Raw genomic sequence first — 27,825 nt, 5'->3', positions numbered from 1 at the left:
CAAAGTCTGTCCCCACTGAGCTGAGGGGACGCACTGCTGACACTCTGTGGTGGAGCAGAGTATTACTTCTTCACTGTAACAGGACTGGATCAAGGCGATATAAACATACAGTCTGAATGCTAAGTTGGCAAGTTCCTTTATCTGTCCAGTTCAATATCCATGGGACCGTGATGTGAAAGCAAACTGGCAGCCTATTATATTTTTATTTGAGTGTCCCCATCAGAAAGAGACAAATCACTCCCAAGTAAAGTTTGTCTTGCAAAAGAAAAAGCAATGACTCACAACCATCCATCAATATTCTTTATTTAGTGTTTCACTACCACAGGGAGATAAAGTGGAATTTTAATATGTCTAAAATCCACATCCTGTATTGTAGCTACCCTCTGATGCCAAGATGTACTTCTTCATATTAATCAAGTGTCACAATACACTGCTGTGTCACCTCCATTTTCTGTGCTCTGGTGCAGTCGATCCCAAATATGTTGATGAGTTCAAAGAGGTCATAAAATTAGGCTACTGTAGGTTCTAACATCAGGTACATAGGTGAGACCAGACTTATTATTGATATGGCTTGTTTTAAACTTACTGCCATTTTAACTCAAAAAAGATAGCTTTATAAATTTCCATTGTATGTCAAGGGAAAGAAGAGCCTGATACATCAAGTGCAAAGTTGAAAATTAACTTCTACTTGATCTACTTGGTGTTCAAGATATGAAAACGTGTCTATGGAAATGGGAACATTTCACCAAACTGTTTAAAGGAATAGTTTGACATTTTGGGAAATACGCAAGAGTAGCAAATCAGCCAGAGATTTGCATTTTTGCTTGATATCAAATAATCAATTATCAAGATATGCAGAAACAAAGTGAAGAGACAAAAAACTGATTCAGATTCAACACAATGTTGTATTTTCAAAACAAAACGTTTGGACAAAATCAGTCGTCTGCAAAGGACTGATGGTGTATTTTGTTATTGTTATTGGTAGTTAAAGGAATAGATATATTTTTTTAGCAGGTCAGTCAGGCAAAAACAAACCTCATTTAATGTATGTAGGTTTGCATGAAAAATCCAACATAGTGAGGAGGATAGCAATGAACTGCCACCACAATCCATTCAAATTAAAACATTCTTGATTTTCTTGATTCACTTGAATTTCTAGATCAAAGGCTAACTGCTTTTCCAAACTGGAAAAGAGAGCATTATTACTGGTGACCACACAGTAACACCTGCACAGATTTATGTACAATCCTATATGTCCCACATTAAAAACGTCTTCCTACTGATATCCTAGTTTTCACTTTTGAGTGATCCCTGCCTGTTATGTCTCAACCAGAAGCCATGTTTTAACAGGAATTACTTCGTGTGCAATATGCTCTAAAAATGCCTCTGATCAAGCCATGAACAGTGAGCAAATCATGATGAGATTCTCTGTGTTTAGTGACTTTCCCTCAAACTGAAATAGTGTTTATAGTTCTCTAGGCTGCAGAATTTTCCCAGGATTCATCAGGTCCTTTGGGTCAAGGGCGTCCTTGAGACCCTGCATGACCTGGATAGTCATGGGTCCCATCTCCTCACACAGCAGCACTCTCTTCCCTAAGCCCACTCCGTGCTCCCCTGTACATGTACCATCCATGGCCAGGGCTCGCCTAGAGGGAAAACAAACCACATTATTTTACTGTAAAAAATGTAGCGTTTATTCAGTACTGCAGTGTAGTAGCCCCTGCCTTTAACTGTTACTAATATCACAATACGTTTTATAAAACTAAACTAACTAAAACTGACACTACTAATATTGACAACTGCTACAATGATCTTTAACTTAACCTTAACTACACCAAACTCATGCCTAATTTGAATCATTTAATATAATAACTAAATGTAAATATTTTCACATTATAACTTAACATAACTATCTCCATAATAATATCTGAATGGAGCCTGCTTCTACATAATACTTTAAAACGATACAATCTCCATTAAACTGGATAGTATATCAGTCTGGAAGAAGAACAGGGGATTTGTTCAATGTGCTGCCTTAATGATATAGAAAACAAGTTTCATTTTGTTTTTTATTGTCCTTTTTACTGGGAAGCATGCAATACATTATTTTAGAGATTTTTTAGATAAAAACAGAAATTGAGGAAAAAATCCTTTATCAGGATAAACTTTGTAACATTTCTTTTCTTTCTCCTGCTATTCAGTGCAAAAGGTTCAATATCTGCACATAAATATATGTTATTTGAAGGTATATACAAGTAAATATAACATTATACCTGATGTTTTTCTTTTGGTTTTGTACATTTGTTACTGGAAGATATCTATAGCAATAGCTATATTTTTGATGTTTGATATTACAGCGCTGTCTTGAAATCTCACGTAGAAAGGGCCAATGTTTGGTATGACATGGAAATGAAAACTAATTAACTATATAGGTGCAGACTAGGGCTGTCATGATTTGCACTACATGATTATTGAGGCCAAAAGAATTAATGCTAACAATATTATCGCGATATCTATAGAAAATTTGAAAAAAAAAAAAATTAATAATGCAGCATTCTGGTTTTCTACCTTTTGAGTAAAAAGGAATACCACAGCCCTTTTTCTCTTTTTCTCTGGTCATGTAGCATCAATTTCAAAAATATTTGTGTCTTTCTACTGCTTAGACAGCCCACTTTCCAGCAGTGAAATATCCCTTTAAAGCCTAAAAATAACAATTTCTAACCTTGTACATTAAATATCGATAACCCAGTAACCATAACCATTTCACACTTTATACCTATACTTAACCATTGCTAACCTAATACCTAAACATAAACAATTCTGTAGAAGTCATTATGTTCCCATCTGGGTATCAAATCTTAAACCATAACCACTAAAAACCTATTGGCCATTATTACTGTTATCTGTATCTGTGGCTTTCTTCATATACTCCTCTGCGCCATTACTTTGGGATCTAGAACTGACCCTGGTACAGCCAGTGGTTTTTACAGATTTTGAGAAGATCGTGTAGGCATTTAGCAAAATTCATCATTTAAGGACAGACAACACACCATCCAACAGCCTTTTCAAAACCCAATACTTAAAGTTAAGTCCTCTGAAATCAATATCAGCTAAGAGAGATGGGTGAGAGTGCGAAAGGGGATGTGAATTTATCTGAAGGTAAGCGAGCACAGTGAAAAGGATTAGGCAAAGTGTGGGAAGGATAAGGGAGAAGAGAAAGGAGTTGAGTGAATGACAGAAGATAACAAGGAAAAGTTGATAAAACGGAGCAGTGAGGCCGTTCGACCTGACTAGCTTCAGGGCAGAACATTTACTGAAGCTTGAAGCATACATCCTTTAACAACCCTTAAAAAACTGAGATTAGTGTTGTTATGACAATCAGAAATTCCAGTCTACATTGAGGCTGGTATAAATAATTGAATTCAGTACATGAAAATCACCAAATGTTTCCTGCAAGGTCAAATTCTATGTCAGTGTTAACTACGAACAGTAGTTACTACATGTACAGTAAATGTGTCAAATAAGGATGACGATATTCTTGAACTGGCTCCCAATTTAACTACAGTGGTTCACAAAAGTTAAGCATTAGTTCATAAGGTAACCCCATAGAGAAAAGTCTTCTCTGGTGGAGGATTTGTGAGAAAGTAAGAGCTATCAGAGGACAAGAGAGGTGAGAGGTTCCGACAAGCATTACCTGGCCAGTCTCTCAGTGAACAGGTGGACCTTGTGCAGCTCTTCTGGGTCACCGGGGTCCACCACCATCACACAGTGGAAGTTACCATCACCCACATGACCTGCTATGGGACCTGAAGGTACAGAAGACAGCATTTACTCTCATTACTCCGGAGAACATACAATATCAATTTCATTTTCCTTTCTTATTCTAAGCCCTTCTCTCATGGTCTTTGTACTGTGTTAGTACAGCTGCTGTCTTTCCTGCTTTTTGTTATCTTTTGTAAAGTATTTTGAGACACTTTTGTGTGATAATGCACTTTAAAGTGAGACTATGTAACGTTTGAAAAAAGAAATAACAGATTTTCCTTTTAAAAATGAAAAGTTGATTTCAACTGCAGTAAAACACGCTCTTTTCAATTCAGTAATCTCAGAGGTTTTGCTGCTACATCCTTACTCGGCCAGTAGCTTTTATTGGCTAATGTTAGCAAAGTTTTGGTAGATATTACTGGGTGACTGACATTACTGAGTCAGTCTGCTGACTTAACAACTTTTCCGCTGCTTGTGCTACTGTACGCAAGCCTTTACTATTATCCCATCATTGTCACATGTAGCCACAGTTGCTGTGGTTCAGCAAACAGGCTCTCTTTAAATCTAAACCCTGACCCTAAGTTAAATTAGAATACAGCATTTGTTTCTGTGTGTAGCATATTCAGTTTGTAGGGAATCAACTGAATACACTTTGAATACAATATGGTTTTATAGATTTTATTCAAATCTGTTATAACTAATATTTCAGGGTTTCTGCAAGGTTCACCAAGTTAAATGTAAGACATTTAAGACCTTTTTAATGCAACATAGAATGCAATTTAATACCTGTTGTAGAAATGATTACTTAATTTAAGTTCAAGTCTTTGCTTAAAATCGACACACCCATTATGAGCTGTTGAGCTTCCTAACTACTGTAGCTAACAGTAGAGACAGTGCTTGCTATAGGTCTGACGGTGCTGACTGACAGCACAATCCACTGTCACAACAATCCCACTTTTAGTTTATAAGTGTGTACCGTCTGCTGACAGCAAGCACATATCTATCTTTATCCATATCTAATTTACTTGGTGAACTCATGCCGAATCAATTCATTTTGTATCTATTACAAGCGATGTAAAACTGCTAAACTTGCATGCCACACTACAACCAGTTCAACATGAAGCCCTATGTTTTTATTTGGTGGAGAAGGAGCTCTTATCAACAAAGTGCTATTATGATGGTCTCTAGAGATGTGATATATGATATAATATGATACGATAGTTTTCCTAAACAGGAATGACTAGATATCATGGAAAATAGCAGTATGCCATTTTCCTTGGTGAGTTTTACCTTTGGTCAGTATTTTCTTTTTGTGACTGGAAAATAAAATAATTTGCATCATATTTGACACTCTAAATCTTGTCCATTGTGTTTATTAAACATTGGCTAAGTGTCGAGACTTAATTATGATGGAAAAAATATGGGTGTTGATGTTGTGGCCACTAGTCTTGACATGACACCAAAAACTACTTAAATGCTGGCCACACCCATATGTCCTGGCCACATTAAATGGTATATACAAAAACGGTCCATAAGGCTAGATACTGCATTTTTAAATATACTGCTTATTTGTGAAAAAATAATTCCATCACTGGCAACAGAAGAAAATTAATCTCGCACTGTACTCTTTGATTAACACTTAATCTAAAGGTAATTTTGGATGACTATAACTGGTCTGTTAAATAGAGCATTTGATCAGATCATTTAAGAAACTATTCAATTTGAATCATTAGCAGCAATTTTGTGACTTATAATTACAATTGTAATGTATCCCTATGAGGTGTCCTGTCAGTCTTTTTAATTTTTCTGCACTTAGCGTAAATGCTCTGACTGTAATAATTAGGATACCTTCACAGGTTACCAATAATGCACCTTGAAGCTTTATACTCACAGTCAATCATATCAAGCATTACTAACATTATTAATACTGAGTCATGTAAACACCTTTAATATTGTTCTCTGCAGTGTACTCACCTGTAAGTCTGTTCTCAGTCAGGTCCTCCTTTGTCTCCACTATGATTTGAGGCAGTCGAGACAGAGGGACACACACATCTGTAGCGTAGGCCTGGGACACACACACACATAAACACACACACGCAGGGAAGATAAGGTCACAGTATTGGAATTACATCATGTGGTTGTCTTCTGCAAACACTAGGATTTAAAACGTTAATAAAGTGAGACATAAAACTGTCTCAGAATGGCTATGGTGTTCGGGTGTAATTAACTACCCTGTTGTTCACCGTTAAAACACATTTAAGCAGCATCCAGTAGCCCTGTACCTTGAGCTCTAACGCTATTGAGTTTTCCACACAGCAGTCACAGAGGAGCGTAATATTGTGGTAAGTGGTAATAATATGATACTGCCAGCTGAACACTGTCTTATCCCTTTGGAATAGTTGTAATGAACAATATTACATCTACCTGCCCCAAAGACCCTCTTACACTTATCATCAGTCTGTGGTGTTCAGGGCATTAAAGGAGCTGTTTGGTGGTGAAATGTAGTGTCTTACTTTTCTTATTTTTTGTCTTCTTATACTTCTAATATTAGTGTTTTCTCACATCAAGCACAGGGTAGTGTAGAGGTATTTTAATATAGCTATTACGCAAAGTTGTTTTCAATTTAAAAATATTATGGGGGGGTCAGCAATAATTTTAAGACTCCCATGTTTTTGGTCTACGATTAACTGGGTATTTCACTGCTAAAACCAGTGGCAGAAGGCTTTCTTTACCTTGCAGCCAGGTCTGAGAGCCAGAGCAGCGTACCAGGCATCATGACGAGCTTTCCACAACCGATCCCGTGTTTCTGCATCTCTAGCCCACTGAAAATCTGAACCACCATTACTGTGAGTGATGTCCTCTGTAGAAACACACACCAAAAAAAAACAAAGAGCGGCACATTGTAAAATGCTTGGGGTAAAAGCACAAAATAAATGCAGACCATTTACCAGGTACGCTGACATGAACTGATTGATGAAATGTTGTAAGGTGGAATAGCCAGTTTTTTACGGCAAACATTTTGACGTCACCGTATGTCAAAGTAATATTGATAATGTCTGGATTCCATAAAGTTTTGCCTGTTCCAGGGCCCGAGTATAATGTGTATGATGGCTCGCTTCATTGGAACAGAGCCAGAGTTAATATTACTGGTTCCACCTGTGCTTTTTCTAATGACAAGTCAGACGTCTGCTGTTAAAAGGGCTACTTTTGACCTAATGGTGGCACTCATTAATGTACAGTATTAAGAGAGCAGGATACAGTGCAGTGAGCTATTCTTGCTTCCAGTTTGCCCCAGTGGCCAACCACAGTACTTCATCTTTAGAATCCCCTGCAGCACAAAAAGCATTTTCCCCATAGACTGCCATTACAAAAGACACATCTGTAAAACTGTTGACAGGACACCTGGAACTTCAAAAAATGGTCAGTTATTGCGCTTTGTAATATGTAATATGTACTTTCCCAGAATATAGAAAGGCCATGGGATGGGCCGGCAGGTTCACAGACAGACACACTTCTAGGAAGAAATCTAGGAAGGGAGATATCTTTTTATGATATTCACTGGGAGACTAACTTTCATTGGGAATGGGAGCCATTTTGGAGTCCTGTATCTAGTTCTCATATTAATACATCCATGGTGGCACTAAATATAAAGTCAGGAATTACCAGGGTCATTAGGATTTATCCTCTGGGGACCATAAATATCTACCACCAAATGTCCATCTAATTCATCCAATAGTTAGAGATATTTCACTCTGGAATAAAGTATTGGACTAACAGATCGGCACTGCCATCCCTAGACCTACGCAGCTAGCATGGCTAAAAACCACCAAATCTCTACTCCACCCTGTCTCAGACACACTTGTTACATTATTTGCCTTCGCTGGTGACAAATGTGTTATGTTTCAATTCAGGCCATGTTTGATTTCATCAGCAAGATTACACTTTCTGAGAATATTTCAAAATTCTGTGATAAAACACATTACTTTCATAATAATTTTGAAGGTTGATTTTATCCGCAGCAATAGGGTGTGACTTTGACGTTGTTACAAGTCCGTGATTTTTGTACACTTCACTCACACACCAGCTGTGTTGACCTGTTCCTCGAGGCTTCGTTCAGAGCCGTGGAACTCCAGGAACAGAGTCGGGGTCACAGGGTAGGACAGAGAGCTGAACCTGTTGCACGCATCAATCATCACATCATCCAGAAACTCTGAATAACACACATTCACACACAGTCAAAACACACAGAGAACAAAGACAAATGTCAGTGTGATGCATCTAAATAGGTCAACTCAAATACGTATTTTCCAACTGCCAATAATTGATATTCTTGTTTCACATCTAATTTTATGATACATTTCTCACTCTTGTATTCTATTATCCCTCCACTGCAGGTATCCATTTTCACTAAGAGATCAATAAAGGTTCATCTCCTCCTTGTTTTGTCTGTTCCCTGTTCATCTTTCCTCCATCTCTCAGTGGCTGTTTTATCTTTCATTAAGCCTAATGATGTCAGTGTCTTGCCGGAGTGATTACATTAACATGGCTAACGCTTCACACACATTTAGATCCTCACCAGTATTGTGCTTTATATGTGGGCCAGGCTGGTCTGAGAAGCCTGGAGATATCACAACAGTTCATCCATATTTAATTGCATCTTCAGTCTTGACCACATACTGTGAAGAAATTGGCAGACTATCAAAGACATGTTCTGAAGAGATGTCTTCCTCTTTGAGCATACACAATGCTTAGACGTTCAAAAGTTTGATTTCATTGTTAAAATTCTCTTTGTACATCTCGGAAATAGAAAACTTTGTCCAAATCAGCTGCAAAAGCTCCTCTCTCAATGTCTTTGTGGCAAACAGCACCGTCTTTAGCACATACAATATTATACAAAATCTGGATCAATCAAATCCAAGTTAATCCCAATGAGAGTTTTTATTACACTGCATTATCCCTTTATGTGTCAAGCATGTTGGTGTCATTTGAAGTCTGGTCTTGCTGTGCTGGAGGTCACACACTTGCTGAGAACAATGAATTGTAGACGGTGGACTTGGAGTTTTCAGTTTCAGAGACTTTCAAAGTAAGTTACAACATGACCTATTTTTGGCACGTGTCCATTGTAAATATACTTATATTATAAGGAAGCCATCAAATCAGATCTCATCATTGACCAATCACTTTTTTACAGTGTGTGATCAAAAATTCCTCCTGGGTTTTAAAAACTCAGGTTTTGACACAAGATGTCAAAGTAAATTAATTGCAACAGACATCTTGAGCCTTGTTTAGACTGGAGCCAGATGTGGCCAACAACGAAGACGTTGGGTTGGGGGCTTGCAATGATTGACTACTAAAGCCCCAAAGCCCACATAGACCAGTGTAGCACGCTTTAGCCATGTCCTGATGTGCTGAGCTGTGATCACTTACATCTCAGTGCACTCATCCAGCAGGGGATATCCGATCTCATGTTACTGTATGGAAATAGGGCTAGTCCGTGATGGTTTCTACCCTTAGCCAAGTTATGTCATCACTGTAAACTGATTGGCTCAACATGTGTGCTCATGCAGGCAACTACAGACATTTTTTTAAAAATTGTGTCCAGCTTTTAAGTTCCTGTTCTTACTTTTATCTAACAGATACCAGTCACACAGTCTGTAGGCAATTGCATCCAACATCTGAAAAATGCCGACACAGTTCACATAACCCACGTGAAAAGTGTATCCTACAATTCACTACAGTCTACTGCGCAACATCAGTCTAGTAGCTGGCGCTAATAAGTTAGTTTTAAGGTTGACAATAATCAACAGACATAAAGAAGATGCTGGGGCTTATGGCATTATAGATTAATATTATTACTGATGTCAAAACACTACACAATTACACCAGAATCTTCACAGATGGTTTTCACTTAACATAGGAAATCTATTCTTCTTGGTGAGACTGATAAGAATAATATTGCATATCTGGCATTAGTCAGATTTCCATCCAAATGCAGCGCAAAGTTGAACTGAATTTTCAGAAAATCTCCAAAATGCGAATTAAGGCACGTTTCCATCCACTACTGTTATGTGAATATTGAGCACATCGAGATAAACAGTTCGCACCAGTTCTCCAGTCAGGTGCAGTTAAACCATTGCAGCCGAAGACAGCGCAACAAGATGATGTAATTTAAAGAGCTCCACACAGATCTCATGTTTTCGTCTCTTAAGTGGAAGCTTGAGTGACAAATAAGTTACATGCTCCTTGTGCATCATGATTTATTTGCTAAGTCTGTTTCCTTTTCATTTTTTTGTATTTTCTTTTTATTGATACACCAACTTTTCCACCTCAGCCAAGGGTTTAAATGTTTTCATGCGATTCCATTCAGGTTTTATTTATGCAAAAAAATAAAAATGGCCATAAAAACAGGTGGATGGAAACACACTTATTGTCAAAATGAATATTAAATATGATATCATATGTTTTCATCAATGACTTAGAGAAATATTTTCCTTCTTCTACGAGTGGTGCAGGCATTATCTTTTCACCGATGCGGGCGATGGGTACTCCCGCTTGTAGAATCTGTACTGTGCTGTCTACAGCAGCCTGGATGGAGGGAAAAGAGCAGACAGCTGACACCATGGCCTCTGGGATGCCGTATAGGCGCAATGTAGTCTTGGTGATGATCCCCAGGGTGCCCTCTGACCCCACAAACAGGTTTGTCAGGTTGTAGCCTGCTGATGATTTCCTGAAGATTGATAAAGATAGAAAAGAAAGGTAAGTGCAAGCTGCCCTAGGCAATACTGCATATTTGAGGGTGCAAATGGCTACTGTGTACCTGGGACGTCGGCCCTTCCCAGCCGTGTGTATGATAGTCCCATCAGCCAGCACCACCTCCAGGTTTAAGACGTTTTCCCTCATAGTTCCATAACGCACTGCATTGGTACCAGACGCACTGGTGGCGGCCATACCACACAGAGACGCATCTGCCCCAGGATCTGAGACAATTAAAGCACATCACTAGTGTTTCCTCAATTATTTTAAGAAATGATACAAAATAATACATAGAGAAAATGTAAATCTACTATAATCCTGTCACACCCACATTTGTGTGTAGACAGTGCTTGACCTTAAATTCAACACTGATTTTTTAAATCACCCTGTACTCTTTAGGTTTTTTTAAATCATTTAATCTTCACTTTGTTTTTTATAAAGTTGAAAATCACTTTGGGGGGTTAAGATTTCTTATCCAATATCCCCACCTGCTGGATGTAAGAATTTAACTTCCTTTAATGTCAGCTAAAAATGGGTAAAAAAAACCCCAATGTATTAAAACAGTTTATTTGTTACATAACAGCAAATTTTAAAAACATTTTTCCATGTCACCTCTGATGGAGCAAAGATGAGTAAAATGATCTGCCTCAGTGTCATCTTACTGATATGCTTTACACATATCAGTAAGGCTGAGTAGTAATCCATACTCAGCCAGGCAAAGTAGTGGGAAACAAATCTGACATTACTGTCTTTTACTCCTGCAGAGTTTAAAAATGCTCTGAGTGGAAGGAGACTTAGATTGTTTCACATACATCCTTGGTGCATTCCAAAATGGAAAAGATTTATCTTGTAAAAGGCTTTTTATGTGAATGACTGACCAACAGGGAAATAGAAAAGTGAAAGATATCCACATGCTGGATTGATGCTATTGGCATAGATGACTGACCAGGCCGGCTGAAACACTGCCAAACACACAGCAGGCCAGAGTCACTGAGGGCAATGCTAAGAACGCTGCGTCACACCCAGGATATGAAAGAGTTCACAAGGTGGAGAAGATTATAAGCCAAACAAAACATAATTTAACCTGATAATCAGACTGAACTGCCATTTCTTTTCACTTCAGTCATTCAGCCTGACATTGTGATCATGTTAGCTGATTTCTTGTTGGGGGATGATTTTGTGTTGCCCTAACCAATCAGTAGCGACACATCCATCCCGCTGACATCATTTTCAGTTGACATGGAAGCTATGGTAGCGATTGCTAACAGCAGTTAACTTAACGTTTTTAACATTGATCAGAGCAATATGTTAATTTAAGTGTTAAGAGTTGTTATTTCTCTATGTTGACTTACAACAATTTGTACAGCTGCATCAATGACATCCACACTTGTTGCCATTTTTCTGCCACTATTATAATATATATAGTATAATTACTTTTAACAAATAACAACATGGTCCTGATTATTGGTAGCTGCTATATCACAACAGTGGAATGTCAATGTTACTGTTTCTCAATATTAAAGGCCATGCACACTCATGGTCCACCCACACAGGTGTTTTCACTCATCTGCCTGATTGGACCCCTTCTCAGGGCAGTGGAGACAAAATTTTACAAAATGTGTAAAATCTGTAGTTGGACCTGTAAAGGCAGAACATTTACACTTTTATTATTCTTATTGTATGTTATGACTGGTGACCTCACGTATTTTCCCACCATACTTCAACCTGAGCAGAGGTCCAATCAGCCAGAAGTGAAAACACCAGTGTAGGTGTGCAGAGCCTTTAAGACCAAATACAGCATCTATGATACAAGGCTCCAGACTGCGACCATTTAGATGCATTTTGCGACCATTTTTGGAGACAGTGCCACTAAATGTTATAACTAGGCGCTATTCTTTTTGTTTTGTTTTTTAAAATCATCATCATATATAATGTGAAACACCAGGAGGGAGCAAGAATTGGTGTGTGTGTATGGCCCTATACGCTCACTACGCAAGTTGCATAAGGCCCCGCCGCCCCCTCGTGTCAAAGCGGGTGTCAGTGTTTACAACTTGAATGAGAAGATGAAGCGGAAGTATCCTTCTGGTCATGAAAAGAGAAAAAAAAAACACAAACACCATAAGAGTGAATTGTGGGAACAGCAGCCAGGTTAACTTGTGTTCTCTCCTCTCCAAGTTTGATATCAGCAAATAACAGTAAGATTAAGTTGATGTGCTAGCTTCAGTGCATCTCTCTCTAGTCTGTCTCTCTTGCTTGCTTGCCAGCCACTTCCAGAGCTGTGACTTTGTGCCTGACAAAAGTGAGAGTGAAATACAATTATTTATTATGTTTGATAAATGCCAACAGTGTTTCTAAACTGCAGCTCGGAAAAGATAAGCATGTCGCACGTGAACGTGCATTCACGTAATTTTAAAACAAGACAATGATTATCTAGTCTCTCAGTCAAGGTTACAACTCTGGACTAATGCAATGGATTGAGATTGACTATTGATTAAATAATGAATTTAAAATGAACTGATTGACTGGACTAATTACCAGGCAGCAGAGCCAAAGCTCAGTGTTATATTTTATAATTTCCTACATTTGATATTCTACAATTTCTACAATTTCTTATTTATGTTAATGTAGAATATTCACAGATTCTATTGAAAATATTCTAAATAAATATTGTTTGTATTTTCTGTTCTGTAGAGGTCTACTTATTCTGAGACCGACAGATGGAGCAAACAGTTTTAAAGGAGGGAGGATTGTAGTGGGAGCACTGTGGTGTCAGGTGTGACTGTGTGGCAATGGCAAATGGTTTACATGGCTCACAGGTCAGGTAGGAGGGCCCCTTTGCAGAATTTTGCTTAGGGCCCCAGGGGGTTGCATGACGGTTACTAGTGGAAAAAGTTAGTCTGGAGCCCTATGGTACATATCTGTCAGAATTTTACATTTTACCTGTGAGATTCAAAACAAATAATGTGCATTGTAATCCTAGTTCAGTATAAAATACCATTGTTTGGGAGTGTTGATTGCCAATGAGCTGAGGGCCACAGAGCTCGGTTTATTCATTTCACTCTTGGCAAAAATCTATTAAGGAAATTTTGATACGTCATTCCGTTCCGATTTTACAAGCAAATCAATTTTTATCAAAATAGCTAATTTTAAAACTTGTGAACGCATTGAGATATCAACCTGAAATTGGAGACACATGTCCAGGAGTTTTCCAAAAATTGATTCCAAAATTGCCCATTGTACTTGGACCCTTGAAAATTTCTTCTAATTATTTTCCTTTACAAAAAACCTGTAAGATGTAGAAACACAAAAATTGGCGGGTGGTTCACAATTCCACCCACTACTCAAGCACATATAATGATTAGGCCTGTCACAATAAATATTTTTGTTGGACGATATATTGTTCCAGCAATAATTGCGAAAAACGATATTATTGTCATTTTAAGGGCATTTGCATGGCATTCCATCGCATTTATTTGCATAAAGCATAGGGGTTGTGTCAGTTGCAGCAAGGGAGAGATAGAGAAATCTTTAGCCAAAAAAATCACAAACTCACTACAGGGACATTGTATATTTGAAGTTAAAAAAAAAGAATTTTTTAATCTGCAAAGGGAGGGAGAAGATCAAACGAACTATTTAAATATTTACAAGCTATAGGAACACTCTAATCCAGAGATCCAAAGAGTGAGAGAGAAGCTCGAACCTGCCTACACTACACAACGCACCTACTGACTGTCTACACACGGCACAAGAGGAAAGACGAGACCCGGCGCTGTTGGCAGAAGAACCGAGGACTGTGATTACTGCTGTGACGCACTGCGCCCCAAATCTTATAATGTAGGAAAAACCCTGCTGTTTATTCTGGCATCATGTTGGCTAAAATGTTGGTGACATTCTTATGTAAACAAACTCGCATGTAAACACAATGGGCAATATCGAGGTCAGCAAAAATTATTGAGGTCATGTCCATATATCGTACAATAAGTCGATAACGTAATTATCGCGACAGGCCTAGTAATGATACTCATTGACCTCAAGGTGACGCTGTAATAATCAAGTTTACATTTTCGCATTTATCTCAAAAACAGCTTGGCCTACAGTTAAAATAATTTCATAATTTTAATCTCTCAAATCATCTGCATCTTGTCTTCTGCTCTAAAAATGTCAAATTTTGTCATTTTTCGTAATCTGCTTGGATCACGATCTTTGCCGCTTGCGGCTATATTAAATATTAAAATGCTACATATAGCACCTTTACACCTGACCTGAACTCTTAATTCTAGTCTTCTTGAGGTCTGGCCACAGCAGAAAATGGTAAAGAAAAATTAATCCTTGCGTCTTTGTGAAATATTTTCTTCTGGAAGCTTTGTGACGTAGTGACTACTGGAAGGGGTAGTTGACGAACACACAAACACACACACAAACTTGAATTTGATCAGTTTTGTACTTTAGATCGATAGGAATATGTGTAACAGATCATTAAAAAAAAGAGAATTTCGGCAGTGCAAAAAACAGAACTGTATTTTAAGAATTATATATATATATATATATATATATATATATATTAAAACATAATTCTTTCATTAGTGCAAACAACATTTTTTTTATAATTCATCTTCACATTGGCATGTACTCATTCAAGACCAGTGCAAAACAGTATTTACAGATCATTCTTTTGAATAAAATAGAGCTGGTATTATGAAAGAATTTCAATCATTAGTGCAAAAACATTTTACATTTTAGATGGAATCTTCTAAAACAAAGAACAATTAATTATTGAAATGTATGCATTTTACACCCACTGAACCATAGATGAGAGCAGGCATACGTCACTTTTCTGTCTGCAGAACGACCACACCCCCTTTTGGTGAAAACAAGCGCTGTAAAAGTGCCAGCGCCAAATTGAAAAAACTAGTGGCACCATGCCTAAAAGCTGCTGCGTCGCATTTTGCATGTCAAACATCAACAAAAAATGCCCAGTTTACAATTTTTTTCCCCCCCAAAGAGCGAAGGACAGTAAAAGAATAGATCTGTGGTTTCAGGCCATCAACAGAGAGGATCAAAATGGTCAACTGTGGGACCCCTGGCCATTCAATACGTGTACCTCTGTGGCAAACACTTCATCACAGGTTAGTTAATGCAAAGTGCAATGAAATAACTTCTGTTATGAATTGACGCTATAAATAAAATTGCATTGAATTGAATTAATGATGTTACTGAGTAAATGGCATGTGTGCCGATTGTGCCAGTAGATCGAAGCGAATCAGAGTCTTAGTGATGATGTGAAAAAATATGGCCCTACCATAAAACACATGCTTTTAGAATGGAGTTTGGCTCAACAGTCTGTCCACTCAAAAGACCGGTGAGCAGAGGGTACTTTATCGTTAATAATTAACATAAATTGAGCTGACCTAAATTCTAATGAACCTTGTAGGAAGTGGGGCTAAAACCGATCTGTTTTCTACTTCTCGGCTCATAGGAAAAGGTTGCGGAATAAGCACAAACGGCTATCAAAATAGAGACAGCGGTCGCTTCACCACAGCAATGTAATTAGTTTACAGTAACTTCACATTGGACAGGCTACCAAAATAGCAAACAATAAAGTGTCTTAATGACATAAAAAGGGACAGATGTCATAAATACATTACCTGGAGATTCAATACGTGTTTTTTTTTATATATACGGATACCGATCATTGATCGGCAACGACATAACATAATTGTTTGCATGATCATGGCCATGGCCATAGGATGTGGGCTCCTAATAGCTAAAAAGCAATACAGTATTCTTATTTCATGCAATTAAAATGGCAAAGACCTTGGAATTTGCATTTACCGCCAGTCAAATTAGAGGGTCTGCTTTCACCCAAAAGGGGGCGGAGGCTTGATGCAGGGGCAAAGTACCCGGATGCGCTGCTCTCATCTATGGAAGACATCACACAACAAACTGAACTTGTTAGAAAGGTTATGGGAATGGACAGTTCACAATTAATATTGATTATATTAATTCAGAATTATAAATATTGAGTTTATATTGATATTAACTGTTATTAGGATGACAGAAGGGTACAATTACTTTGTTTTAGGTATGGTATTATAGTTAATTGAGCGTTACTAATTAAGTGCCGAGTCAGCGGTGATCAGCTGCCATGTCCGTCTATAGCCACCAGGTATCACAGTTGGTTTCTTAAGTGAGATTACACTGTTAAGATTTAATTTGGTGAGAGAAATTTGTACTGAAACTGAGGTTTTAGGTCACTGTAGTCAGGTTTTAGTGTAAATATATATTTGAATGTTTATACAACTATATATGTTGTATTTGTTAATATAATTTGGATAAATTGCCAGTCATAATAATCAGTAAGCTTATTAACATATTGTTTTCTCCTTCATTTGTTTCTGTAGAACTACTCAATAAAGTAGGCAAAATAACCTCATCAGAGTCATTCCAGTCTAGTGTCCTGACTGACACTCCGTGGCAAGCATCAAACTTCCACCAGCTTGCAAGAGAACTTTGAGAACCCTACAGAACTGGTGGACATCACAAGCAGCTTTTTGGTCGAGGCCTATTTTTCCCACTTGATCTCTTGCAGCAGTAAGTAGTCGTTTGTCCTCCAGAGCTGCACTGTAAAACTCTGCACAAGATATTTCAAAATTCAGAGTGACGGCTCACCCTTCATTATGGCAACAGAACATTTATTCTGCACACCTGTCCATTTATTTTTCATTGAAGAGAAAACCCTCTCCACATACCCAGTAGAGGATGGGACAAAGGACACCACAGCCAGGATGTTTGGAAGGTCAGCTACCTGGACACCCACTCCTGATGCTCTGTCAGGCGCTCTAGAGCGCTGCTGGCAGTAACACATTCATCATAGAGCTCATCCATGGAGATGGTAAGCCTGCCAACCAAGTGAAGCCGCTCAGTGATCTTCTCCATGTCTTCATAGGAGATCCTCCCAGATGTCAGAGAGAGGGGCTGCAGGTGAAAGAGCCAGTCGTCCTCATAAACATTGAACCCCTTCTGGACATAACTGATAGTGGTGTTTAAGAAGGCTGTGAACTCCTGTCTGGCAACATCAGCATCAGATGGAGAGAGATGCTTCAGCTTTTGTTTTGTCAGGAAGCCATAAAACCCAACTCTTCTCGGAGTCTTCTCAGAAAAGAGTGCATAATGGCATAGAGGTCAGCTGATGTGGTGTCATCCCTCTCCAGCTTCTTGACCACCTCTTCAAAGAGGGACAGAAGAGGAGGTACACCTCCACAAGATCCTCAACACCAACAGCCTTGGACAGTCATCACCAATGCTGATAAAATAGGACTTCAGAGGAGTCCAGTTCTGCAGCAGTTGGGTGATTGTAGGGTGGAGTGACAGCCACCGTGGTGCAGGATTTCATGGAAATCAACATCAAAAAATGCTTCAGGGACTCTCTCCTTTTGGCAGAGATGGAAAAGAAACGGTAGACCTTAAGGACAACATTTTCCACATCAACCGAGAGCTGATCCAGGACATGTTTAATAGTGTAATGGACAATATGTGCATGGCAGTTGCCTTGGAGGAGGTCAGTGGTGGACTTTATCTTCAATTTTGTGAAGAGTGAATAGTGGATGCCATAATTGATATTTGTATTGTGTGCACTGAATGCAGACACATGATCCAAAGTCAGACCCAGATTTTCAAGAGAGCTCAGGATGGTATTGACTATTCCTTCAGCAGACTCATCTGGATTTTCAACTAAATCAATCTACTTGTTGATGACCCCGCTATCTGGAGTGAAAAACTGTACAGTCAAGGGAAACACCTTGCAATTGCCCTTGATAGAGGCATCTGTTTGTAAAGAGAATGGGAGCAGTTTCTCAGCACTTTTTAATTTGTTGATCACCTCCTCTACTGCCTTTGGAGCAAGGACATCTGTGACCACTGCCTCGGCTTTTGTCCTCCCACAACCCATCTTATTGGCAATGCTGGAGTCACTCAGTGTTCAGTGAGTCATCTTAAGCACACAGTCAGAAATGTTGTAGCTCAAGTTGTGCTTCACAGTATGATATATATGTGCTAACTCAGCAGCAGTCACCTGTAAAGAAAAAATGGATGCAATTTCACTGTATACAGTATATGTATAGTTTATGTACTGTATATAGTGAACTACCTGTATAGTTTTTGTATATGAGCTGTTTGGACTTGTAAGATGTGTGTAAAAGGTTGTATATACAGTATATGTATATAATATTTATTATTATTATAAATAAATTAGTAAATACTTACTACTCCGTTATTACTGTTTACTGTTACTGTTTATTATATGAACCTTAAATATGCGCATTAAACTTATAGTAGCCTACAAATAATCACTGCGTATCTATCAACCAGATTTGGGTTTTAAAAACCGATAGGATTATTATACATACCATATCAGCTTGGGGGACAAAGAACTTTCAGAGTACACCCTGTGTGCTCCGCAGCCTCTGGCTCCTCCTGTGATTTTCTCTGGGTTTGCTGTTTGATGTCACAAATTCCTCAGTGACTACTCGAAAAAACCCGGTGACAGACAGTTGGCCTTGTACACATTCTCCATCACGCTACCCAGCCACTGGTAATCATTTTCTCATTCCCTTCTGTATTTCTGTAAAATCTCTTCTTTTTTTTTTTGCCAGTAAACTATGCTCGTATGTCGCCAGCTAACTTAACAACCTGCTTTCAGCACTAGGCAGTGCATGCTGGGAAATGTGGGCCGTCGCTACAATACTCTCAGCACCGCACATGTAGTCTACTACACTACATGTGTGCACAGCTGAGCAGATGTAGTGCAGTCAAAGCAGTGTGTTCACAGTAAGTTGCTAACGAGTTTGTGAAAAACATTGCTGGAAAGTTAATAAACAATGAACCGATCATTTTCTTCTTTGAATATAACTCTAATATAACCCTGTCCCTGACAACCGTCACGTCACTCATGCTTATCACAACTGCAGTATTAGAGATGTAGCTAGCCTGCTATAGTTTGTCAGTCAGTAGCAGATTGAAAGGTAAGTGTCAGAGCTTCTCTTCATCATTCTGCAGCTCAGCAGACGACGGTGCGGTGGTGGTTTGAGTCTGTTGAGTGGTGACGTCACACTATGTCGTTACATAGTTGGTGAGATGCAGTGCTGGAAAGTAAATAAATAACGTCAGGAGCCTATTTTTTCACCAAATACGTTGAACCCTGAACGTTTACAGCAGAGGTGCTGTTTATCTCATGACTCGGCAGCAGCAAACCATGAGTTTGTGTTAGTGACTGTTACATTAACAGTGAAATATTGCTACAGATGACTTGTTTTGATAAGCAAGAAAAATGCGTTTCTGATTGGAGTTCAATCCATTGAAATAATGGTTCAGAATTGGAATAAAGCTGTAGCATGAATCTCAGAGCTCGATATAGTAAGTTAGAGAATATGTGGTTTAGTAGAGAGCAGTGGTAGAATGTAACTAAGTACATTTAGTAGTACTGCAGCCTACTTTAGTACAATTTAGAAGTACTTGTACTTTACTTGAGTATTTCCATGGCATTTTCTGCTACTTCAGCAAATGACTGATACTGAACAGTACTGATATTTATTTAGCTATTTATTTTATTTTTATTTATTCTTTATTTTTTAAGTGTTATTTTCTAGAATTGGTTGACAATGTATATTATTTAACAAGTTATTTGTTTAAGAAAGCAGCCTTCTGAGTACCTCTGCATAAGCATATCAGTGCAAAATCGGTGCATAATCCACACAGAAAAGGTCTACTTTCATTCAGCTTAAAAATTCTCTATATCGGCCGCCGTATCTGTAATGGGTGAATCCCATATTGGTCGGGCTGTAGCCGACACCCCCACACATTGCACACCTGCACAACCCTGCGCTAATCGGTGCAATGCCTGATTCTGTCTGAATAAAGCTTAAAGATTGTAGATCTGTTTTTTTTATGGTTTCGATACTTTAGAACAGGGCTATTCAATTACAAATTCAATTGGGCCAGATTTTGATTCTGGGCTGGATCAATTGAATAGGCCTGCTTTTAGAATATAGGGAACACAAGCACAATCAGTTCAACCATGGAACTGATGTGTTCTGTAATCAGTTCAATACGGAACACGTCTTAGTTTCCAATTACAGGAGGATTCTGTATTTCAACGGGACGATTCTGTATTTTACAGGACAGTAACATTACTAACAGGACAATATTATACACACAAGATGCATTTGTACCATCGACTAACGACAGACTAACTGTCTGTAAACCATTCCTCTTTTGTGGAGCAGTTTATACACGGCAGAGGAGGTTAAATAAAAGTGGATGGAGCAACACAGCTAATTAGCTATGATAGCTTCCACCATTTGGGACTCTCCGGCTCCCTCAAAGGTCAGAACTGTCAAGGTGGCATGATATTGGTCAACGGCGCAAATTTGTGGGTAAACATTCACCCAAGTTGAACACAATGCAAAAAATTTGCATGGATTTCCTCGCCCCAGAGCGAATCCACCCACTGACATACTGGAAAATACAGTGAAAACTAAGAAACAGTGTGACTGACCAACAGGAAACCATAGGCCGGTGTCTCGCAGGTAGGCGTTGAGGGCCTTCCGAGTCACACCAGGCTCCACTGTCACATCAAAGTCCTCCTGGTGGACATCCAGAACCTGGTCCATGTTCCTCAGACTGAAGCACACACCACCCTAAGGGCAGAAGAAAGAAACATGTAGACATACAGTACATGCACTCATACACACAAAAGAACCACATATTTGTTATTTTGTATTTTTCAAGCTTATAGTGTCTTTTTATACGGCATATATTCAATTTTCCATTGTAAATTTCCATGTTCTACTGCAGTTATTTTGCAATTCTGATACATACTGTATGTAGTGTGAACAGCTAGCTAGTTAGCAGCTAACTTTAAGAGTGATTTTTTTCACTGTGGCAGAAGAAAATCACAAGAGAAAACGTGATCAATCATCTGATCGCTCTGATTAGTCTACCCGCGGTTCCAGCTTCACAGCTCCAAAACATATTTTGGAGACTTCTGGTTTTAGGCTATTTTAATTTACATTAGCCTGATTTGAAGTTGCTAAGTAGCTAGCTTCCTCCCACTGTACAAAAGTTAAGCCAAAATATGCCGGATACGGGAGCTGCATCTTGAGCTGGTGACGTAATTTGCAACCAGAGTCTGCGCAGTAGTGTTTGGAGCTGAAGCCGTGGTATCGAGGTGCCGCCCCCATACACCTGGCCGACTCAATCGTGAGCCGGCCTCAGCTGTCAATCATGACATGACACCCCTTTTTATAGCATCAAATAACTATTTAAAACCAAACTGAAAAACAAACACTTGAACATACATCTGTTTGATAAGAACTACCTAAAATGACAGAAACCATCTTAGGGAAAAATGCATTTGACGTGTTTAGTTTAGTTTAGCTCAGGTCCCATCCGCTAACATAGAGTTGGCAGGGTTTATGATCTACAGTATACTGCATAGCTGATTAAAGTAACGTAAGGGAAAGGCTCACTTTCACAACAACACCGCTGGTTACCCACAAGGCCACCTTCCTTAAAGGGGAAGGCTCGGCCGGTAACGCAGGTGCAGTTAGACTGTGGGTGTGTTAACCAGAGGTGGAAGAAGTATTCAGTTCCATTACTTAAGCAAAAGTAATAATACCATCCCCACTGTTAAAATACTCCACTACAAGTAAACGTTCTGCAAGTACTCATTGTGCAGTAAAATGGTCCCTGTCAGTGTTTTACTATATATGATGTTTCTGGATTAATATTACTGCTACATTAATGTGTATGTTGAATTTTACTGATGTAGATGTTTAAGATTGAGCTAATTTGAACTACTTTATATACTGTTGGGTAGTTTAATCTACAGCAATGCATCATATTCTACAAGATCATCATATGTTTGCACTATTTGAGAATTTACGTTATGTTATTTTAGAGAAAATGTATAACAAGCTATATATATATATATATATATATATATATATATATATATATATATATATATATATATATATATATATATATATATATATATATATATATATATCATGGCATAGCCTAAAAATAGAGATATTATTTATAAGCCATATCGCCCAGCCCTAATTCATTTTTCCTTAAAGTGGCTATAATCAATATTCATATAATAACAATGTATCAAAAGACAATGTGAAAACAATCTGACAATGTGAAATGAAAGGGGTCGCTCAGCAACAGACAGCTGTTTTCAGTGAAAAAGCTCTAAACGCACACTGTACACTACCCGCTCAGCACCAAACAGCAGACAGACAGCTGGTAAATGTAGTGGCAGCTCTTTAACAGCTAAAGAGCCTAATATTTCCCTCAGGAGTTGGTGGAGACCAAACACAGAGCTAAAAGAGAATGAATATTGCACTTACATTTGCCAGGTGGCCAGAAACACTCCAAATGAATGATAATGTAGCTCTGTAACTGCTGGATGCATATAAGCAACTGTTTGCTAACAAGTTCACTATATTAACTTATAACAATTCTTTTCCGCGGCCCAAAGTGACCAAAACAATCAGTTACTGCAAGTTTAAAGCTGTTGTAGGAATGTTTTACAAGTTGAAATGTTGTCGTCCTACCATTGCTCTCCTATTTGCTTTCTCACTTTAAAGCCAAAACCACAAGTACACATAATGCTGTACAATATGTTAGTTTTATTACTGCTCCTATTTCCAAAGTATCAATGCACACACATCCAGTCACAGATATACTTACACACACATAAACTCTCTCTCACCTTCACTGCGCCGACCCCTCCCTCCAGGCCAGTTCCAGTGCCAAAGGGGATGATGGGAAGGTGGTGGTTGTGGCACACCTTAGCCAGGGCGCTGACCTCCTCCACACAACGAGGAAACAGCACAACATCTGGGGGACGACATCTGGAGAGCAGCAATGAAACACTCTCACTCACTCTTCTCCATACTTCGCCACTAAACAGCACCTTTTCTACCCTTGTAGAATTCAGTAGGAATTATTTATAGTCATGTACATTTTTACAAAGGAATCATTAATCTCCAGGCAACTAACACGTCTGGTGCCATCATGGAGGTCCATATGAGGAAATGTCTGTGTGCAAACAACCTCTGTTACAAGCAGACTAGGAGGAGCGGTGATAAAACGATCATTTCCACATTAAAAACAGTACACAGTTTAACCCTTTTAGTTCTGTTGAATTGGCCAAGCTATATCTTTAATGCTGCACTGATCAGTATTTTTATATGAACAATGGATGAAATGACTATGTGTAATGTGAAAGAGGTCACTCACAAAGACGAACCCACAGAGACTTATCACCCAACTCTACAGCTTCCCTTAACACAATGGCGCTCCATAGCCTCTTTCAAGTCATTGGGCCTCATTCACAAAACGTGCATACGATCAAATCTGATTGTAAAGTGTACTTACGAAAGTTTCCACGAACATATTGTCATTCATCATTTTTTCTCTTTCCTGACTTTGTTCTTTGGTAAGATTAAAACTGACGTGTGTTTGGAAACATGCAGGAAGGCATTGAGCTGAAGTGGCTTCTATATAGAATGCGTTAGTTCTTGGTGCAAAATCAATTATTGTAGTACCAAACCTCAAATTAACAACAAAATGTTTATCGGTGCATTTGTAGGTCTAAATATTAGCTAAGCTTTATGAACAACATCATTGATAGATGCAGCCTAATACTAGGCTTAAGCGATTCGATTGGGAATACAAGTTTAGTCTAGGCTATGATTGATCAAAATTATTAATGATTATAAAGACTCACAAGCACGTTTGGAGCACTTGGATAATTGTGCCATTAGTGCATCTTTAGTGACAGCGCAGATGTGTTGGCTGACTGGACACCTGACACCGCGGTCTAGGCTATTCCCCCAATCCTTTTGATATTTCACTGCTCCACATCTGGCGGCCACCCTACGCCATTATAATCCGTAGTATGATTTATGCTTTTTGGATTCAAATTTTATGTCAAACAATTGCTTTTTGACTTCATCCAAGGTGCGTGTCTCTGTCTGCTGTAATTTATATATATATATATATATATATATATATATATATATATATATATATATATATATATATATATATATATATATATATATATATATATCTGCTCCTAGCTCTCACTGCTTAGTGCTTACGCTTTTGAAAGTTGGATATTTTACAGTCACTTCCGACAATAACACTAATATCTCATAGCCTGAAAAGTTTATCGTCATGGTTTCTTCTATATTTGCAGTAGTAGAGAAAACTACTACTAAACCTGGATTAATGGGGTGCTTGCCTGATAGCCACACTCTAAACTCTGATGCAAGAAATATATTTATTAGGCTATAAAATCTACGTTTCGGCGGACAAAGCCATCTTCATCAGGACTTGTTTTTAAGGCCTACTAAATATATTCTTCACACCAAAATGTGGACTATATTCTTCTCTCCTTTGCACACGAGCCGCATGTCTCAATGCCATTTATGGGGTTGTCTGGTCGTCTACCTATGCTAATTAACACAAACAGGCATGTGCATCGAATTTAGAAACAATTGGGACTCACCATCTGATACACCTGGGGCATGCACAAAATCGAGGGGCTGCGCATGATTCATGGATCCCAAGTAGATTTTTCGTGGGCACTTTTCTCAAAAGCAAAAGTAAGAAGAATTTAAGAAAAGTTTTGTGAATGAGACCCATTGTTTTGGTTTTCCGGCTCACAACTCAGCTCTCATTAACCTCGTTTCCAACCACAGCAGGCAGCTGCTTATCAGCAAAAAAGCTCTGATAAACTCCCTGTACACTACCTGCCCAGAACCAAATGGCAGACAGACAAAGTTAGCAACTAGCTGGTGAACATAGTGGAGCATTTAGCAGCTAAAGAGCCTGATATTTTTTTAAGGAGTTGGTGGAGTACTAAACAGAGTGAGCCTAAAAGAGCGTGACTATTGGACTTAAGCTGCCAAACTGATTGTCGGATTGTCTAATAGTTTCAGAAACCCCCTCCTCCTACACCTTTCCGTCGTCAGATCGGGGGGGCTGTGTCTGACCATTTCTGCAACTTTCTGAAGCCAACAACCCAACACTGACACCCACTTCACACCGTGATTGGCCTGCTGTGTGTAGGTGAGAAAGTAACCTGAGCATACATCCTGCAGCTCAGGTGCTAAGTGGCACTCTGGTCTTGTTTAAAACCTATCTATATGTGTGTGTGCTGAAAACGAATTTCTTTTTTCTCCTAATATGCACATTTGAGCTTCTCTAGCTTTCTCAAGGCCTCACTGGCACAGTATGGATGTACTGATGCTACTTTGTAGTGTCCCTCACCTGCCGTCTGGATATTTTTAAGCCAGGTTTTTCTGTCCTTGAACCACTGGTATCATTTCCTATTTGTTTACTGTCGCACAGCTTGTTACTGTGTTATTTTGGGATAAAATGCAGTTTTTAAAACATTTGCAAAGTATTGAAAACACCATTACCATGCAATATTATGTGTGTGTCTGTGAGAGAGTGAGAGAGAGAGACTGACCTGTGGACAGACTCATCTTTGCCGTGCTGCTCTCTGACGGCTTCACCCAAAAAGACGCCATCCTCACCACATATAGACCTGAATGCAGAGAGCACGCTGTCCAGAGCAGCACTCTGTGCAGACACACAAACACAAATGATTACACACAGCGAAGGAGAGTGAATCACAAGAGAGTGGGAGGAAAAGTACATAAATAAATGTTAGAAATATAACATCGTTCACTTGAATTTAACAGCAGGCTACACTGAAAACTGGCCTTTACATGTTATGTTTTCTCTCTTATGTAAAGAGAACAATGTGTCAAATCCCATTCAACTCTGTCAATTTAATATGTCTAGGCTTATCAACAAAAGCACCTGGCTAGGCCAACAATTATTTAAAAGTAAGAGCCACTGAATCCCGGGAGGTTATGAATGAAGCTTTTTTCCCCTAGACAGCATCGTAAAAGTTTTACAGACATCCACTGCAGGGACCAGGGTCTAAATTAAGTTCCGGGGACATTATTTTACCCCCCTGCTCGGGGGTAGTACTTTTCAGAAGTTACGAGCACAGTACCACACATATATTGTAGCTACCACAATATATAGCCTAGCTAAATAAGGTTGCATAAAGCTAACATTAACCCAATACCCCTAAAATACAACTCAGCTATGTTACATTAACGTTACTGTTCAGTTTTATCATTTATAATCTAGCCTTAGTCGAAAGTCTGTAAGTTAATTAAAGGTAATTAATTAAAGGTATATGGAACAACAGATAGGTTAATAGGTATCTTATGTCCACAATGTTACTACATTGCGTGCTATATTAGCTATGTTAACGTTACTGGGCTGTTATTATGTTATTGGCTTTATTAACGCTAGCACCAAACACACCAAACCTTCGACCTGGTGGTGTTACGTATGAATTTTACGTTCGCTAAACACGTGACCTCTTACAATGCATTGAAATTAAACGATAAAGTGTAACTATTTAAAAAAAAGCACTTACTCTGACTGTGTTTTCTGATTTAATGTTGCGACACTGCAGGACGCAGTGCCGATGAGACAGCAGCCTACGGCTCAGTGTCAAGCCAAACAACATTATTTACCCTGCACCGGACTAATGTCACTGAATCTGGGGCATGACAAATACACGACTTCCGGTAAATTATTTTCAAAATTAATTACAACTACCAAAGAATTACAATTTTTACAATTGCTAAGTCACATTTCTCTATAGGTTCTCATTTTTTCATAGAGAAATGTGACTTAGCAATTGTAAAAAACCTGTAAAGCCAAGTCAAGTCAGTTTTATTTTTATAGTACAATATCACAAATCACAAATTTGCCTCAAGGGTCTCCACCATGGAGACCTGGAAGAGGACAGACTACACAAACACACAAGAGGCAAAACTCAAGCACACCATTCACACAGGTAGGAGAAAGGAATAGACAAACACAGAGGGAGAGACAGAGACTAGAGGACAGGCTGAATCTCATGGAGAACGAAGATCCAGATCCAAACCGACAGCCAGGGATCCCGGGACGGCCGATGGTCCAGCACAGAGGAGCCTGAGTGAGAGAGAGAGACACACGCAACTGTGCTTGTGGGACACAAACAATGTTAAAGAGATGCAGTGTTTTTTAGAAAGTTTACAATATTGTCGTCGGCAGGACAAACATGGACTATAAGTACTGGGCTTAATAGATTCATTGAGACTGAGAGCGACCTGTCGGCAGGGTAATGGAAACAGGTAGAAGGTAATCAAGAATAAG

The 27,825-nt window shown here is 38.8% G+C and overlaps 1 protein-coding gene across 2 annotated transcripts; it reads right to left on the bottom strand.

The window, feature by feature from the left end:
* Positions 1-286: 286 nt before the first annotated feature.
* ldhd (lactate dehydrogenase D) lies at positions 287-27,215 on the bottom strand. 2 transcript variants are annotated; one of them, XM_044191994.1, is made up of 11 exons: positions 27,059-27,215; positions 26,069-26,181; positions 23,297-23,438; positions 21,068-21,209; positions 10,580-10,739; positions 10,290-10,489; positions 7,844-7,972; positions 6,495-6,622; positions 5,737-5,827; positions 3,695-3,806; positions 287-1,646 (listed from the first exon to the last, which is right to left on the bottom strand). In XM_044191994.1, exons 1-11 carry the CDS (start codon positions 27,149-27,151, stop codon positions 1,466-1,468), a joined length of 1,491 nt encoding a protein of 496 aa, XP_044047929.1. In that variant the 5' UTR covers positions 27,152-27,215; the 3' UTR covers positions 287-1,465. The 2 variants fall into 2 exon arrangements, with proteins under 2 accessions (XP_044047929.1, XP_044047928.1); XM_044191993.1 differs by having other exon boundaries at positions 10,290-10,739.
* Positions 27,216-27,825: the final 610 nt, after the last annotated feature.

Source organism: Siniperca chuatsi, linkage group LG4 (assembly GCF_020085105.1).
Source record: "Siniperca chuatsi isolate FFG_IHB_CAS linkage group LG4, ASM2008510v1, whole genome shotgun sequence".
In the NCBI taxonomy this organism is placed as follows: domain Eukaryota; kingdom Metazoa; phylum Chordata; class Actinopteri; order Centrarchiformes; family Sinipercidae; genus Siniperca; species Siniperca chuatsi.
The sequence above is the reverse complement of the archived record's forward strand: the minus strand, read 5'-3'. Positions and strand labels throughout refer to the sequence as shown.